Here is a 14,125-nt window from a genome sequence, read left to right as displayed (position 1 = left end):
CAGAAAGCATTGCCGCCCTCTCTGCCACTGTACTTTTCTGCCCAAGCTTCCAAAGGCAACCAGGCTTCCTCTGGATGCTCATCACCCCCCAAGGATTATGTCTTCCAAGTGCAGAAAAACAAAAGAATAGCTCATACCTTGGAGCTTACTACACTTGGCCTGTGTCAGTTGAAATGGGAATCATTTATGTGCAGGTGTGGGCAGGACTGACTGTCCCTTGGATTACTGCACTCACAGCGAGCGGGTGGAAAGGACCCAGGGCAGTTCTTCCACTACCGTGAGCGTGATGGAGGTGAGACAAAGCTGTTCCCTGAGGTGAGTCTCCACCTGCTTTAGGTGCTGCTGAGGCTGCCTGTCCTCTCCAAGCAGGACCCTGGCAAGGACAAGTGCCATCTCATGGCTGAAGCATTTCTTGGCAATGTCAGCACCTTCTCCACAAGCAGCACTGGAAAAGGGAAAAAGCAACATTAACCAGGACTTTGATCCACTCCTTGCTTCTTTTCCCCATCACCTGTGGTCCTTGCTTGATTTCACATATCCATTTTCATAGGGATTTTCAAAACCTGTTCACCACCACAATTTTCCCTTCAGCACAAAACATTACTCCAAGTATTTCTTAGAGACACTGTACAGCATCCCCTGCTCACACAGCATTGATAATCACACCATTCCCATCATCAGCCATACATAAAAGCGTAAGGGAATTATGTTGATGGCTTGGTCCAATCTCTGAACTAATCAAGTGGACATAATGCCTGGTTAATCTTCATTAACCCAGGAGCTGTGCTGTGCCATCTGCAGGCAGGCAGGGCCGGGCTGCTGACACGCCGTGTTCCTTCTGGCCTTCAGCCTAATCCCAGAGTTTCTGGGGGAGGCGTCTGTCATGGGACATCAATTTGTTATTTCCTTTATTTACTGCTCAGATAGAAGTCTCCAGAATTTTGCTTGCCAGCTGCTCTGAGCTTTCCAAGGAAGCACAAAGCCAAATCCATGGAAGACCGCTAGCCCTTCATTTTTGCATCAAGTGTGAAACGTGCTCAAGCCAGTTGTGTAGCCATGAGATGAGGGAGCATCTCTGCTGTGTATTTTCCACACCCCATGCCTGTTACACAATACCATCCCTTCCCAGATAAAGCACCTAAGCTGCTTTTTTGCCCAGCATCTTACCCCTTACTGACCTCCGGGCAAGGCTTCCAGAGCATAGCTCAGCATTATCAGCAGCAGTCTCCAATTGTGATCCCAGTGGAGAGTTAAAGGTGGGAAAATTCTGCTCCCCTCCTCAGCAAGGCTGGGACCCTTCCCCCTGGGAAGAAGGAGCAGCCAACACTTGCTTATAGTAAGGGCAGGGGAGTAAGCACAGATGTAAGGAGATCTGTTCAGTGCACCTGAGACAGAACTGTTCCCACCTGTCCAGCTTAAGCTTATTGTGTTCCTACCTCTCCCTTCAACAAACAGCCTGACCAACAGACATGACCAAAATACTCTCCAGCCAGCAGTGAACAGCATGTTCCTGGCAGAAGGAGGCCTGGGGTGTTAAGGTTTACACAGGACACCCATCAAAGTGCATTTCACCTGCACAGCACAAACAGAGCACCTACATGCTTGTATTACAGAACCTGGCCTGTCACAGGATCAAGAGCACACACTTGTCTCTTGGCTTCCCCCAAGACCATCACACACACACACACACAACACCCCCATGATACACAATCACGTCACTAAATAAAGCAATTCTCCTCCCGAAGTAATTTCATATGGAAAACTGATACCTTTCAGATGGTATGGTACACAAACCAAGGCACGGGCTCCCTGAAACCTGTCTCAGATCCAAGTCCAGGTTCTACTTGAGACAGTTTTTGTTAAACTTCAGAAAAATAATCACTCGTTCCTCTTCCACAGCTCAGATTGCAACTGGCCGCTCAGAGTCACTTCCTGGCAAGCATTTCAGCGTGGGGTGAAAATGCATTTACTCACCAAAAGGCATGGAAGTAATCACAACATCCTCACAGTTCACCTGCCTACAGGAGACTTAAAGCATTACCCATCTCTAAGGTGGTCCTGCAGCAATGCTTAGTTCTGTAGCAGCAGACAACATTGAACATTTATCACAGGAGAAGTTAATATGTTTATCACATATATGGTTATAAAATCCAGACAAGTCCTTGCTTTGCTTCGCTGAATTCAGGAAGGGAAACAGTATTTCAGACCACATGGGATTAAGTAATTTAAAAGTAGTTTAAGATATTTACATATCTTAAACTACATTTAAGAGCTAAGAAAGGTGTTCATCAGAACAAAAATTAACTACTATTAATGAACCAGGTCTCTGCAGCTCAACACAGGAACAGGATGGACCAGGACAAGACAGCAAAACAGCAGGCAAGTGACCGCTGCTGAACCTCTTTCTCAAGCCACCCTCGAGAGGTCCATCCATCCAATCCCATCTCCCCATCAGTCCCACATAGCCCATTTAATTCCCTTTGCCTGATACATTCCTCACAATCTCTGGAGGCTTCCTGTTTAGGGAAACACGACAGCATCACAACAGAGGAAAACACCCTCATACATGTGTGAGGTGTGGTAAGGGGCCCTGTGCCACTCAGAGATGGCACCTTCTACAAAGAACCCTCTGAAAAAGAAAAACGAAATACCACCCCACCTCCACTTTCCTGAAGAATAAACCCCACAACATGACGTATAAAATTTTTATTGGACTCAGTACTGCTCCTCGCAGCTCTTACAAAAATATAACTATCACTTCAGCTTCCTGCTCTTCTTAACCCCGGCCCGAATGCCAGACAGTTCCCCGGCATATCTGTGCAGCTCCCTCCGGACTTCGCGGACCTGACCCTTGCGGCGGATTTTGGCTCGCCGGAACTTCTCCCGATGCTTGACCCGGGGGTTGCGATCGATCTTCCTCCTTTTGGGCGTGAGGCCTTTGTTCTTGATCATCTGATAGGTCACCCCTCTCTTTTTACTGGGATCCTCTCCTTCCGACACCGCTGCTTCTTCAAGCGCGTCTTTGTCTCCACGTCTCTTCCTCTTGAGTGCCAGCTTCTCCTCCATCATCTTGTAGTATTTTAGGGCAGCCTCCTCATCCAGCTCCGACTCGTCCGACGATGAAGCAGCAGCAGCAGCCTGGCCATTAACAGGTGCAGAGGCATGTTTTGGTTTGCTTCTGTTGCCATCCATGGTGAGAAACACTGAAAACTTGTTTTCCTTCCGTTGCTTCTGTTCCTTCTTGTCATAGTAGTTCCTCAGAAGCATACGGACCTGTGGGGAAAGCCTTTGGTCTATAACGGCGAGGTCATTGATGAGATTTCTGTACGCCACCAGCCGTTCGATGACCGGGTGACTATGAACCGGCATCCTCTTGGACTTCAAAACCAGATAGAAGCTGATATTGGCACAGTAGTTCAGGTACAGGTGATACTTGGTCTGCAAATAGCGACTGCCCTTCCCCTGGGGGATAGTGCCATCTCTGACCATTAGCAGCAGCGGGTGCAACTCATCCTTGATCTCCATGAGCTTCACCTCAAAGTCCTCCATCAGCTGCAGGAGCTCTGGGGACTCCTGCTTCAGCAGCTTCAGCTGCTCCTTCTTGGAAAGGGCCTGCAGATCCTTTTCAATTTTCTGCCCCTTGCTATCGTGGATTTTCCGCTGCTCAGCCAGATAGCCCTGGATCATATCCAGACCATAATCATCCTCCCCCAAATCCCGCACCAACCGTCTCTGGATGACCTGAGCCTCCTGCTCCTCTTCCTCCTCCTCAGCATCGATTTCTTGCTGGCTCCGCTTGCCCTTGGCCTGGGCATCAGTCCCATAGTCCGTGTCATAGTAGAGCTGCTTGCGCTGGCCCCAGGAGAGCTCATGGGGGAGCTTGGCTTCCGGATGGCGCTCCTCCAAGTCGCTTTCCATGGACAGGTCCCCCTCTTCATCCTCAAGCTCATTTTCATCTTCATCTTCCTCACCTTCTTCATCTTCTCCATCCTCATCCTCCTCTGCGCTGTACTCCACAAAGGGATTTCGATCCTGCATCTCCTTCTCCTCATCCTCCTCCTCCTCGCTCTCCTCGGACAGCTGCAGCCCCAGTACCTCCTCCTCCTCCTCCTCCTCGCTGTCCCCGGCCTCGTCGCCGCTGTCCAGGGCGGCCATCACGGCGTGGAACTGCTCCTCGTGGAATCGCTCCACATCGTCCGCCAGTTCCTCGGGGCCGGCGCTGCCCCCGGGCAGCTCGGCGGGCTCCTCGGCGGGCTCGGCCCGCGGCCGCAGGACGGTGCCGCGCCGGGTCCGCATGGCTCCCACAGGCACTGCCGAGCTTCCCCTTCCGCCGGGTCCCTTCCGCTCGCTGCCGAGCCCTTCCTGTTCCAGGGCCCGGGAATGTTCACGCCCCCGGGAGAGGGGGAGTGCCCGGGCAGCCTGCCGCGGGGGGCGTTTCTGCCGTGCCTGCTTTGGGAGAGCGGTGATGGCACGTGGAAAAAAAACCCCAAAAGCCTTTTGTTTCCTCCTCGGGGTTTTTTCTTCCTCTAGAAGTTCATCCGGTACAGCTGCTGTCTTCCCGGTCATCTTACAGCAACGAGGAGAAAAACATGGAAAGCCCTGACACCCGTGCCCTTGTAACCAAAACGTGGTACTCAGTTCCCTACGACCAGATCAAGCTCGGAGAGAAGCACAAGTATTTGCAAACCTCCGAGCTTAAGACTTGAACTCTCCCGAGCCTTTCCCATCACCGAATCGCAGTTTTACAGGGATATAACTCCCGGCAAGAGCCAGGCCCGTTCCTGGGGCTGCGGGGCAGCTTCATGCTGCACAGCTCGGCAGCTGCTGCTTCATCACCTCTGCACTCCTTCAGTCTGTCCCCTTGTGCCAAGGGATCCGTGCCAGAAAAGGAACAATTCGGATTTTTCAACACCCAGGGACCCCTCACTAGGAGGGCTTTTAACTCAGTTTATACTTAACTCGCCTCTGCATCGTTATCCTGTGTTTTTGTTTGTCTGTCAGCCATGACAGAGCACCAGACCAGCTCCCACCCTTCCCAAGGGAAAATTATATTAATGCCGAGCCACAGGGAAGCAGTCTGCTTTTATGAGCTGCAGGCAGCCCTGCCACACGAACGGAGTAATTAGACACAAGAATTAGTGTACTCCAGGCTGAGAAACCCAGAGCCTGATAAATTAGGCATGCAGACGTCTTGGCAAGAGCACTTCTGCATACAAGTGCAGGGGCTTTTTTCTCACCACAGAACAAGTGCAGGCAAATTTATAAATGCTCCTGTCCACCTTTTTGTCAAAAAAACCAGGTCAAGCAGGTATTCAAGTTAGCTGAAACAGTGTGAGGTGCATAGCTTTACTCACTTTTGGGTGATTCATTTGGATTCTGATCAATCTGATGGCAAGCAGGTCTCAGTTTTGACTTGGTGATACACTCAGCCTCTTCACCTGGTCGCCTCCGGGTCAAAACTTCATTGCACAAAGACAGTTTTTGCCTCAGACCACTTTTCCAAATCCATCCCTGCCAGTTTTCAGCTATCACCTCCCTGGATACAGGCCTGTGGAATAAAGAGCAACAATAACTTGGGAGACAATAACTGGAGACACACAGCATCCATTACATTTGTTGGCTGTACCTCGGTGGAAATCCTCACTTGATACTTGGCCACTAAGTACAACTGTCCTTGGGGACAAGGAGCAGCCTTGTCACCTGCTCAGTCCTGGCTTTTTGTGTGAACCCCTGCAGAGACATCTGCAGCCAAGTGCCAGGTTAAAATTTGAGGTAACTTTTGCAGCTGTGACTTAGAGAAACCCAGGCCTTTCTCATGTCCCTGAACTTGACATCTTAAGTGTCCTATTTTTTTTCCAAGTCTGCCCTTTCAAAAATTTGCATACTAACTTCCACTTGGACTCTCTTGGATTTAAGTGGAATTGACATGTCTCCCAACCCAAAGTTGATTTCCAAGAACAGGAAACAACCAGTGTCTATTCAAACCTTCTCCAGGACTTAGTGAAAACATCAGCCACTTCTGGTGAAGCTGCAGATCATCTCCAGCATGAGTTAGTTGATCCAGTCAACTAGGAGCTGCTCATGCCAAACCAGTTTGCTGTAAGCATTGTGGAATCACTGCAAGACAACAATCAGGGACTGCTGCTGATCTGTTTAGATGCAATATTCCCTTGGCTCCCAAGTGAGAAAGGAGGAGCAAAGAGAAGCGCAGGGCAGACTGCTCGTGGATGGTGTGTTAGGTGGAGAGGCCCTGTGCCTTGGTGCTGTCCAACTCACCCAGCACAGCAACAATAATTTTGCCTCATTTCACTTAGCTTCTTACCTGGAAAATCCTAGTTCAGAATGTCCAAGGCCAGCTGGAAGCACAGGACATGCAAACAGAGATTGAAACCACAGGGCTGGTTCCCATTTCTTTTCCAGCTCTCAATCATTCCACCTCTAGCCTCTGCCCTGCAGGGAGGTTGGGAGTCCAGCTCCCCACACAGCCCATTGCCAAACATCTGCTCACCCAGATAAAATTCCACAAGTCAGCCACTAAAACGGGGGTAGTCCATAAAAATAACAGTCCAAACCTTCCTCTTGAGAGCTAGAAACCCCCAGAGACATGCAGGTGGCTGAAGGGACTGAAAATAGCTCTTGTGTCATCATATCCAAACCGAGGGACTGTACACACACGTGTAGATTTAGCAACCGAAATCCAGATGCACTGAGCACCAGCAGCCAGGGAAAACCACCCAAGTGAACAGAAAGACACAGATATAATTCTGCTCGGTCTCTGCCTTGACATCTCAAGGAGAGAAAATACTCTCCTTGCATGTTCCCAGTGCCATGTTTTTGTCAGTGCACCTAGGCAAAACAGATCGGAGCCAGCCTCCCTTGCATGTTCTCTATCCTACCTTGAACTCTGTCCTTCTTGTGTAATTCTAGAAAAGCTCTTACAAAAAGGGTGACCAAAACAAGCAGCACTTGGGACAGACATCCCTACTGGTACTGGTGAGGCAGGTTTATTTTTTACCTCCTGCCAAAAATGGGGCACAGGGATCGTCCTGCCCCTGTGTCTCAGAGAGAGCGCTGCCTAAAACTGTTAACAATGCTTTCTGGGATGGGGAAAGGAAACAACCCCACATTTTTTCTCTGCTAGAGACAGATCCCTAATGAGAACTGAAGGTTTGTAAAGAACTGTGGAAGAACCCAATGCCCTACAAGCAGTTGGCTGTGACCCATCCCCCCCAAGTCCTATGCTCCCCCTGCACATGAGCACTGCTGATGTAACCTGAAAGCTCATTGCATCATGCAGCTGCTGGGCTGGGGAAAAAGCTCAGGGCACACAACCAGGGGCTTGGGGTTAGGCTTAGGGACCCAGTCAGCAGAGTCTGGAAAAAGTGCGACATCCTGCAAGGTGACAGGAACCAGGATGCTTGGCAGCATTGCCAAAAGAATTCAGCCTCTTGAAAAAGCTTGGCAAGAGCAACCAAGTCCTTGCTAAGCTTGGGCTTCCCTTATAAAGTGGCTTGATCTGTACAAGACACGTGCAGATGCTACAGAGACAGCTCTGGCCGTTATAGGCTGCATTTGCTCCTCACACAAATGATCCCAAATCTGGGACAAAAAAAACATAAAAATATCCCAGGCCCTCTCCAGTACCACCCTCCTTCAGGAAAAGTCTGCATGCCCAATACCCCAGGGTTTTCCTGGCACCTGACTCAGGACCTCTCGTAAATGGCAAATCCCATGGAGTCCTTTTCCATTCACAAGAAGATGAACTCCTCGGTGCAGTAGAGAGTTGCAGTGGCTGTACCTCTTTCACCCCTGCCCTGTCACCTTTCCTGCTTTGACTGCAGGCTCTCTGGGGGCAGGTCCAGCCCTTAATTCAGGTTTGCACACAGCTGGTCTAAACAGGATTTTCATTTTGAAGCCTGAAATTTTTTTTTTTTAATAGGACTCAACAGATTTTTAAGTCTGATTTGTCAAAATTAGAAGCCAGAGCTGTGGCCCTTGGACTATGTTACCTTCCACCAGCCCTGATGGGAAGATGTCCCAACAGGGCTGAGGTGGTTTTGCACATCCTTGTGCTCAGCAGCTCTGTTGCCTGTCGGTGAAGAACAGAAAAAAGCACAATAAAAACGCAACCCCCTGCTCCCTTCCCCTCTGAAAGCCTGAGGTCTTTGGTGCAGTAACACACCTGGTTTCAGTCCCCAGCCACATTTTCCAGTGTTGGCTGGGCTGTTTATTTTAGGAAACCAATTTGCACATGCCCTTATAGGCAGAGTCAGGCTCTCCACTCACATTCTTCAAAAGAAGGGAAGGCAAGATGAAGAGCTTTTTGTCGCTGGCTGCTGCCTTGGCCGTCTCCTTGGGGATTGTCCTCGTGGCAGGTAGGTGAGAGATGGAAAACTGGGATGTTGACATCAATGGCAGGTTCTGTGTAATTTACCCTGAGTTATTCTAACAGTCAGAGGTCAAACCTCAAAGCCTGCTCAAGAAGCCATGCTTCAGCGGTGCTTGGACACCTCAGGGTGTTTCTGCATCAGAGCAGTGTGCTTTTAATTGCTGCCTGGAGGATAAAGTGATGACTAGCTCCAAATTTAAGACTTGATAATTAGCCATTTCTTATCAGGTTTCTGAAGCAATAAACTGCAAATGTGTGAGCTTGTTTTCCTGCACTCCTAGGGATCTTACCTGCTAGATCTAAAGGCTTCCAAAATCTTCCTGCTAATCCTGCCATACAGCTACAGCCAATTTATTCTGATTAAACTGTAGCTTATCATCTAACTCCGCTGAATTTCTTGGAAACTCTTGATTTCAGCTGAGCTCAGCCTGTCCTCCCAGCACACTTCTTAGTGTGGGTGTTGAGTCTCTAGACAGTCTGAATCCATGCTGCTGCACATGGTGGATCTGCTCTGCAGGATGGAATCCGTGCTCTGGGATAACCATCCCAATGGTTGCTGCATTTGCTGCAGCTTTTCGAGGAGGGCATCTTATTGCCTACCCCAGGCAATTCTGTTGGGCTTCACAGTGTATCAAAGGACAATGCAATACTGGAAGATGAGAAATTTTGTCCAAAACACAGCCACAAGTATTGAGGAAGGAGGGAATAGCTTAATCCAGCAACTCAGGCACCAGGAAATTTTGGATATTTAGAACAGCATTAGCAAAATTTTGCATTTAAATACCTTCTCCCCAAGGGGACTTCACTGGGTGACACGTGGAGATACTGCAGATAAAATAGCTTTTTTTTTAGCATTGTAATCTTAAATGAAAAATTGATGGAGCATCAGTAACTTTAACACATAAGCCAAGAGCATAACACAAGGAATTAAATCAGGGCAGTATTTTTAGAGCAGTCAGAAAAACCTGCATAGGCATAAGATTGTGTTAATCTAATTTTAGAATTAAAGCCTGCTCTGAGATGTTTTGGGACAACCTGAAAGCCAATAGGATCTGACTCAAACATTGGCTTTGGATGAAGGGTTTGGAAAGAGCTGCACATAACATTATGTGGAACGCAGCACAGACAGCAGAGCAAGAGCTGTGTGATGGACAAAAAGCCAGAGAGTTCCCTTGACCCAAAACAGAGCCAAGACAAGGAGCCAGGGACTAGAGAAGCTTTTCTGGGAGGCTTCTGCATCAGAGGGAAGAGCTCATGCAGAATGATGAGTTGGCAGAGAAGAAGCTTGGAGAACAGGCTAGGAAAGAGATTTCCTTCCCAAGCTAGCAACTCCATAGAGAGTTCCATCTTATCCAGCAGGTATACCGCTGCCAAAGGCCACAGAAACAGCACTTGTAACCGGCAGGTCAACTCTAGGGTCACAGAGGCATCATTTTACACAGTATTGGTACCCTTCTCACAGTTACTGTGCCTGTAACAATCTCAGAAAACCTGGAATTGGAAGCAGATGAGAACAGGATATTATAGGGAAAGGAAGGACCAAAGCTTTCAAGTCCAAGTAACTCCAAAATCCTTTATAGACATGATTAACCCAGCTTTTTTCAGCCTGTTTCTTCTTCCTCTCTATGATTTACCCGAGGGACAAGCAGAGCAGGCAGGTCCCCATAAGTGAGATCCACATGAGCACAATTTGTCCCCATATAACAAAAATCACTGGGTCTGGCACTTCTAAGCAGGCTGAAGGTTCTGTAGCAAAAATGATGCTGCGAAGTGATGGCTGTGAACTTGATTTCAGCAGCATTTAATAACACAGAGGGATGTAAAAACAACACATGAAAGCAAGGCTGGCTTGTTATGGGTGAAGAGACCTGAGGATTGGGGAAAACACAGCAGCAAAGAACAAACTTTCAAATCCATCTACTTGCAGTCAGGCGGCATTGTGCAACATCAGAAACATCCCACAAGTCTCTGAGTGACACCTGGCATGTTTTAGCCTGCTTTGACTGAGTTTCGTATCAAGTAGCATGCTAGAAGCAGCAGTTTGGAGAGGTAAATCAGGACTGGAGTTTTCCCTGCAAACCACAACCACCATCAGGGCCACCTGCCTTTCCCTGCCACGTCAGGGGGCTGCCTCTTGCTGGGTCCTCCTGTGCTTTTTGGCAGCTGTTCCCCCAGGAACCTGAAGGACAAGATGGCACTCAAGGAAAACCAATGCCTGTGCCATATTGGCAAGGTCAGAGACATTTTTTTAGAGACTGGATCCAACCTGGGGTTTGGACTGCTGGAGAAGTCTTGGTGCATGACAGAGGAATTGCATAACCAACTCCTAGTGAAAGAGCACTTCAGCCACCAGCTGTGGCTGGGACTTGCTTCCCATTTTACCAGCAATCCCTGCATGTTTGTCCCTCACCAGCCACAGTGTCCAGATTGCTCATCTTGTCCTTCCCAGTCCCACCACCCCTACACAGAGCAGCACACTGAGCTGAGGAGGAAGACAGCTGAACTCATCTTTGCTAAGAGACTCACTTATACCTGTAAACTTAAATCAATCCAGGTGCCATGAGGGTGCATTGCTGGCATTTTCATCCTCTGGCTATCTGCTAGAACAGCTTTCAAGGATTTTGTTCTCAGTTCTGGGATTGCCTATCCTGTGCTTGCAGGTTATCCAGTGAGCCCCATCGATGAGGAGTACGTGCTGGTCAATAATAAGTGTCAGTGTGTAACAGTGACCTCAAGGTTTGTCCCCTCCAAAGAAAATCCTGATGAAGAAGTCCTGGAGAGAAACATCCGCATCATGTAAGTAGCAGCCGAGTATTTCATAGCGATGGTGAGCAGGGGATGCAGCATTAGATGAGTTTTCTTTGCATTGTTTCTTATGTCCCAGCACTGATGAAGCAAACAGCTTTTCACGTGGGCTGCTTTCTGTGGTACCCTGAGTATTTCACTTTGCTAAGTGCTTTTCTGCCTCTCTGATGTTTGCCTCTTCAGAGAGAAAAAGCATCTCCATGTTTTAGGCAGACCAGTAGTAACTTCACACAATAGGCAGGGGAAGTAGATATTGACCTGTCTAGAGTTGATCTAACCTGAAACCAGATTGGGCCCATGACACTGGATTGACTTCCTGACCAGACAGAAAGCCTGGGGAAATAGTTAATGCCTAAACTGATAAAATATTATTTAATGCCTAAACTGTCTCTCATGAGACAGAGCTCACTTGGAGAGCAGGACTTGGTCCTGTTCTCTCCACTCACACAAACCTCACAGAAGTGTTTGTCTCTCTGGGAAACAAGGACCAGCATTAGGCCCAGAGCTGCAGGAGCACTGGAGAGCTCACAACAGGAGAACCACTAATTAAACATCCCTGTCCATCAGCCTCAAGCATCTGCCAGCTCAGAGTTGAACAAAAATTAACACTCAGCCCTGTCACTTTGCAAGCGGCACTTACATCAATGACTGCAGTCCTCTCGGGGAGGGTTGTTGCCTTGGAGGGTGCAGAGGACCAAGATCTGTCCCTGGGATTTGATTCAGAGAAGGGTCAAAATGAAAATAACCTGAAGAAGATGAGAGTTTAGAACTGCTCACAACAGAGCAGACTCTGTTTCATATAGCAGTTTTCCCAAGAGTGACTCTCTTCCTACCTTTGCAGAGTCCCCCTGAAGGCTCGGGAGAACATCTCTGACCCCCTGTCCCCACTCAGGACCACTTTTGTCTACCGCTTGAGCGAACTGTAAGTAGTTTTATTTCCTAACTTCACTTTCCAGGACTTAACCCACAGCAGCTCTAAAAGATAGAAGGCCAGATGTTCCCCTGGAGCACTTAGAAAGCACAGCACTCTCCCGGCTCTATGTGCAGATGAGCAAGAAAGATTTGGGATTCACCAGGGGCATCTTTTCATCTAACTCCTCACACTTGTTCTGTTTTCCATCTCTTCCAGCTGCAAAAATTGTGATCCCGTAGAAATTGACCTGGGTGGGGCGATCCACCAGGCCCAGCAGGGCAACTCCTGCGAGGAGCCACAGACCTGCTACACCTATGACAGGAACCAGTGCTACAGCTCCCCCGTGCCACTCCTGTTCCACGGGCAGGTGAAGCAGGTTCCAGCAGCTCTGACACCAGCCTCCTGCTTGGCCGAGTAGCTCGGCTCTCTGCTGTGCCAGAGCCTTGGAGCATCCTCATTCCCAACCGTAATGTGTGTGGAGCACCACAGAACCTGGATGGCAGCACCCCAAACACCAGCTCCTCCAGTAACCCAGCTTGTTTCTTCCCATCTCCAAACTCAGACTTGTGCCATCTCCCAAGAGCAGCTCCTGGCTGTCCATCTCCCTTCTCACGTCCCTGCAATGCCATGTTGTGTGTCAGACTGCACAGACCAGATCCCCAGCAGATAGAAGGCCGTCATTCCCCTGAAGTCAAGGGACCTACAGTGATTTACAGCTCTGGGGAAGCTGTCTTCCTGCCCAGTCTCCTGTGTGTCTCCCCCCAGCAAGAATGCCACAGACATCAGCAGGAGTGTCTGTGCCCTTCTCTCCCCTGACCAATTTCAAGTGGCCTCTGCACAACCTTCATACAAGGCCTTTGATGGCATTAGCAGCATTTATGCCCTTAGAAGAGAGCTGTAAAACCATAGCTGAGAGAAAAGATGAGGGGCCCTTCTAGCCCTTAGACATCTGCAGGCTTCCAGTTCTCTCAGATTCAGAGAAGACCAAAAGATGCCACTACCGTGAAGTGTTTTGCAAAGTTGCCAAGCCCTAAACTGTGCCAGGAATACTCAACTCTTCTGGGAGATGTTGGGCATTTCACTTTCCCCACTGCTTTACTGATACTGCTGCCTTCTTCCACCCCTGCTCCTGGTTCAAGTGGTGAAAAAAACAAAAAAAAATTGACTGGCTCAATTTTCTTTACTTGTTCCTCACCTTGCACTTAAAACCAAAAAAAATTCTATGAACACATCATTTGCTGAAGCAGGACCCTAGCTCAGCATTCAGAATTGGAGTAATGAAACAGCAAAAAACCTATTCCCACAATTGTAGTTTTGTCAGTGAAACATTCAATAAACTTCTTTCTGCATCAGTCTGTGTGTTCTATTCCAATTCTGTAAAAATGCATAAAAGGAAGCCAAACCTATAATCATATTCTTTTCTCCTTCCCAATTAATCAAACTCTCCCTAAATAACTGCTTGTATTTATAAGCAAGGTCTCCCAAAATACCAGAATAGAAACATTTCCATGCACTTGCAGAACCTCTGACAGATTGAGGCTGAACTGGTTTATCATTTTAGGATCAGCTCTGCATCACTGAGCTGCTTTGATTCCCAAGCAGTGCAGGATGGGAATCTCAAAATCCAAACATCACCTAAATTAACTCTTGAAATTGCAATCCACAGATCAGAAGTTTTCATCACCCCTACATAAGGTGGTCTGGGGGATATTCTTTCATGTGCAAGGTGTCTGTCCTAAAGAAAAAAAATATTGCGGGGCCAAATTTGGAAGAGCAAAGGTATAAAAATGATTGATACAAATTATTCTGATATTATATCAGAATTATGAAAAACAAACTTGTATAAATATAATTTCACCCCCTCCATCAGGCAAAAATAAACCAATTCAAATAAACACCAAGAGTCAAGAGCCTCTTGGCAGCCGAAATATTGCAGTGGGCATGTATAACTCATCAAAATTCATCTCAAAGACATTTTCATCTTCAATAATCCTGATGTTCCATGGTCTCAGAATGCT

At 48.1% G+C, this 14,125-nt stretch overlaps 3 protein-coding genes across 3 annotated transcripts in view; 1 reads left to right on the top strand and 2 right to left on the bottom strand.

Moving 5' to 3' along the window:
- Window positions 1-5,492, bottom strand: part of RUFY3 (RUN and FYVE domain containing 3) — a 36,706-nt gene extending 31,214 nt beyond the window's left edge. The window contains exons 1-2 of the mRNA XM_014260390.2: window positions 5,355-5,492; window positions 138-445 (exon numbers count right to left, since the gene is read on the bottom strand). The gene's annotated coding sequence lies outside the window, so the exon portion shown is untranslated. The remainder of the gene's footprint in view (window positions 1-137; window positions 446-5,354) is intronic.
- UTP3 (UTP3 small subunit processome component) lies at window positions 2,692-5,495 on the bottom strand. Its single transcript, XM_014260365.2, has 2 exons — window positions 5,355-5,495; window positions 2,692-4,566 (listed from the first exon to the last, which is right to left on the bottom strand). The coding sequence occupies exons 1-2, from the start codon at window positions 5,367-5,369 to the stop codon at window positions 2,755-2,757; spliced, it is 1,827 nt and encodes a 608-aa protein (XP_014115840.2). The 5' UTR covers window positions 5,370-5,495; the 3' UTR covers window positions 2,692-2,754.
- A 2,680-nt stretch (window positions 5,496-8,175) lies between these two features.
- JCHAIN (joining chain of multimeric IgA and IgM) lies at window positions 8,176-13,459 on the top strand. Its single transcript, XM_005531731.3, has 4 exons — window positions 8,176-8,375; window positions 11,050-11,185; window positions 12,036-12,116; window positions 12,324-13,459. Exons 1-4 carry the CDS (start codon window positions 8,312-8,314, stop codon window positions 12,523-12,525), a joined length of 483 nt encoding a protein of 160 aa, XP_005531788.1. The 5' UTR covers window positions 8,176-8,311; the 3' UTR covers window positions 12,526-13,459.
- Window positions 13,460-14,125: the final 666 nt, after the last annotated feature.

Source organism: Pseudopodoces humilis, chromosome 6 (genome assembly GCF_049639895.1).
Source record: "Pseudopodoces humilis isolate 2021_Gansu_Grassland_sample_001 chromosome 6, ASM4963989v1, whole genome shotgun sequence".
NCBI lineage: Eukaryota > Metazoa > Chordata > Aves > Passeriformes > Paridae > Pseudopodoces > Pseudopodoces humilis.
Note: the sequence above shows the minus strand (reverse complement) of the source record. Positions and strands in the feature narration are given on the sequence as shown.

Coding starts and splice junctions, on each gene's coding strand:
- JCHAIN (XM_005531731.3), top strand. CDS start 8,312: ATGAAGAGCTTTTTGTCGCTGGCTGCTGCCTTGGCCGTCTCCTTGGGG. Junction 8,376..11,049: donor GGGGATTGTCCTCGTGGCAG/GTAGGTGAGAGA, acceptor CTGTGCTTGCAG/GTTATCCAGTGAGCCCCATC. Junction 12,117..12,323: donor GTCTACCGCTTGAGCGAACT/GTAAGTAGTTTT, acceptor CATCTCTTCCAG/CTGCAAAAATTGTGATCCCG.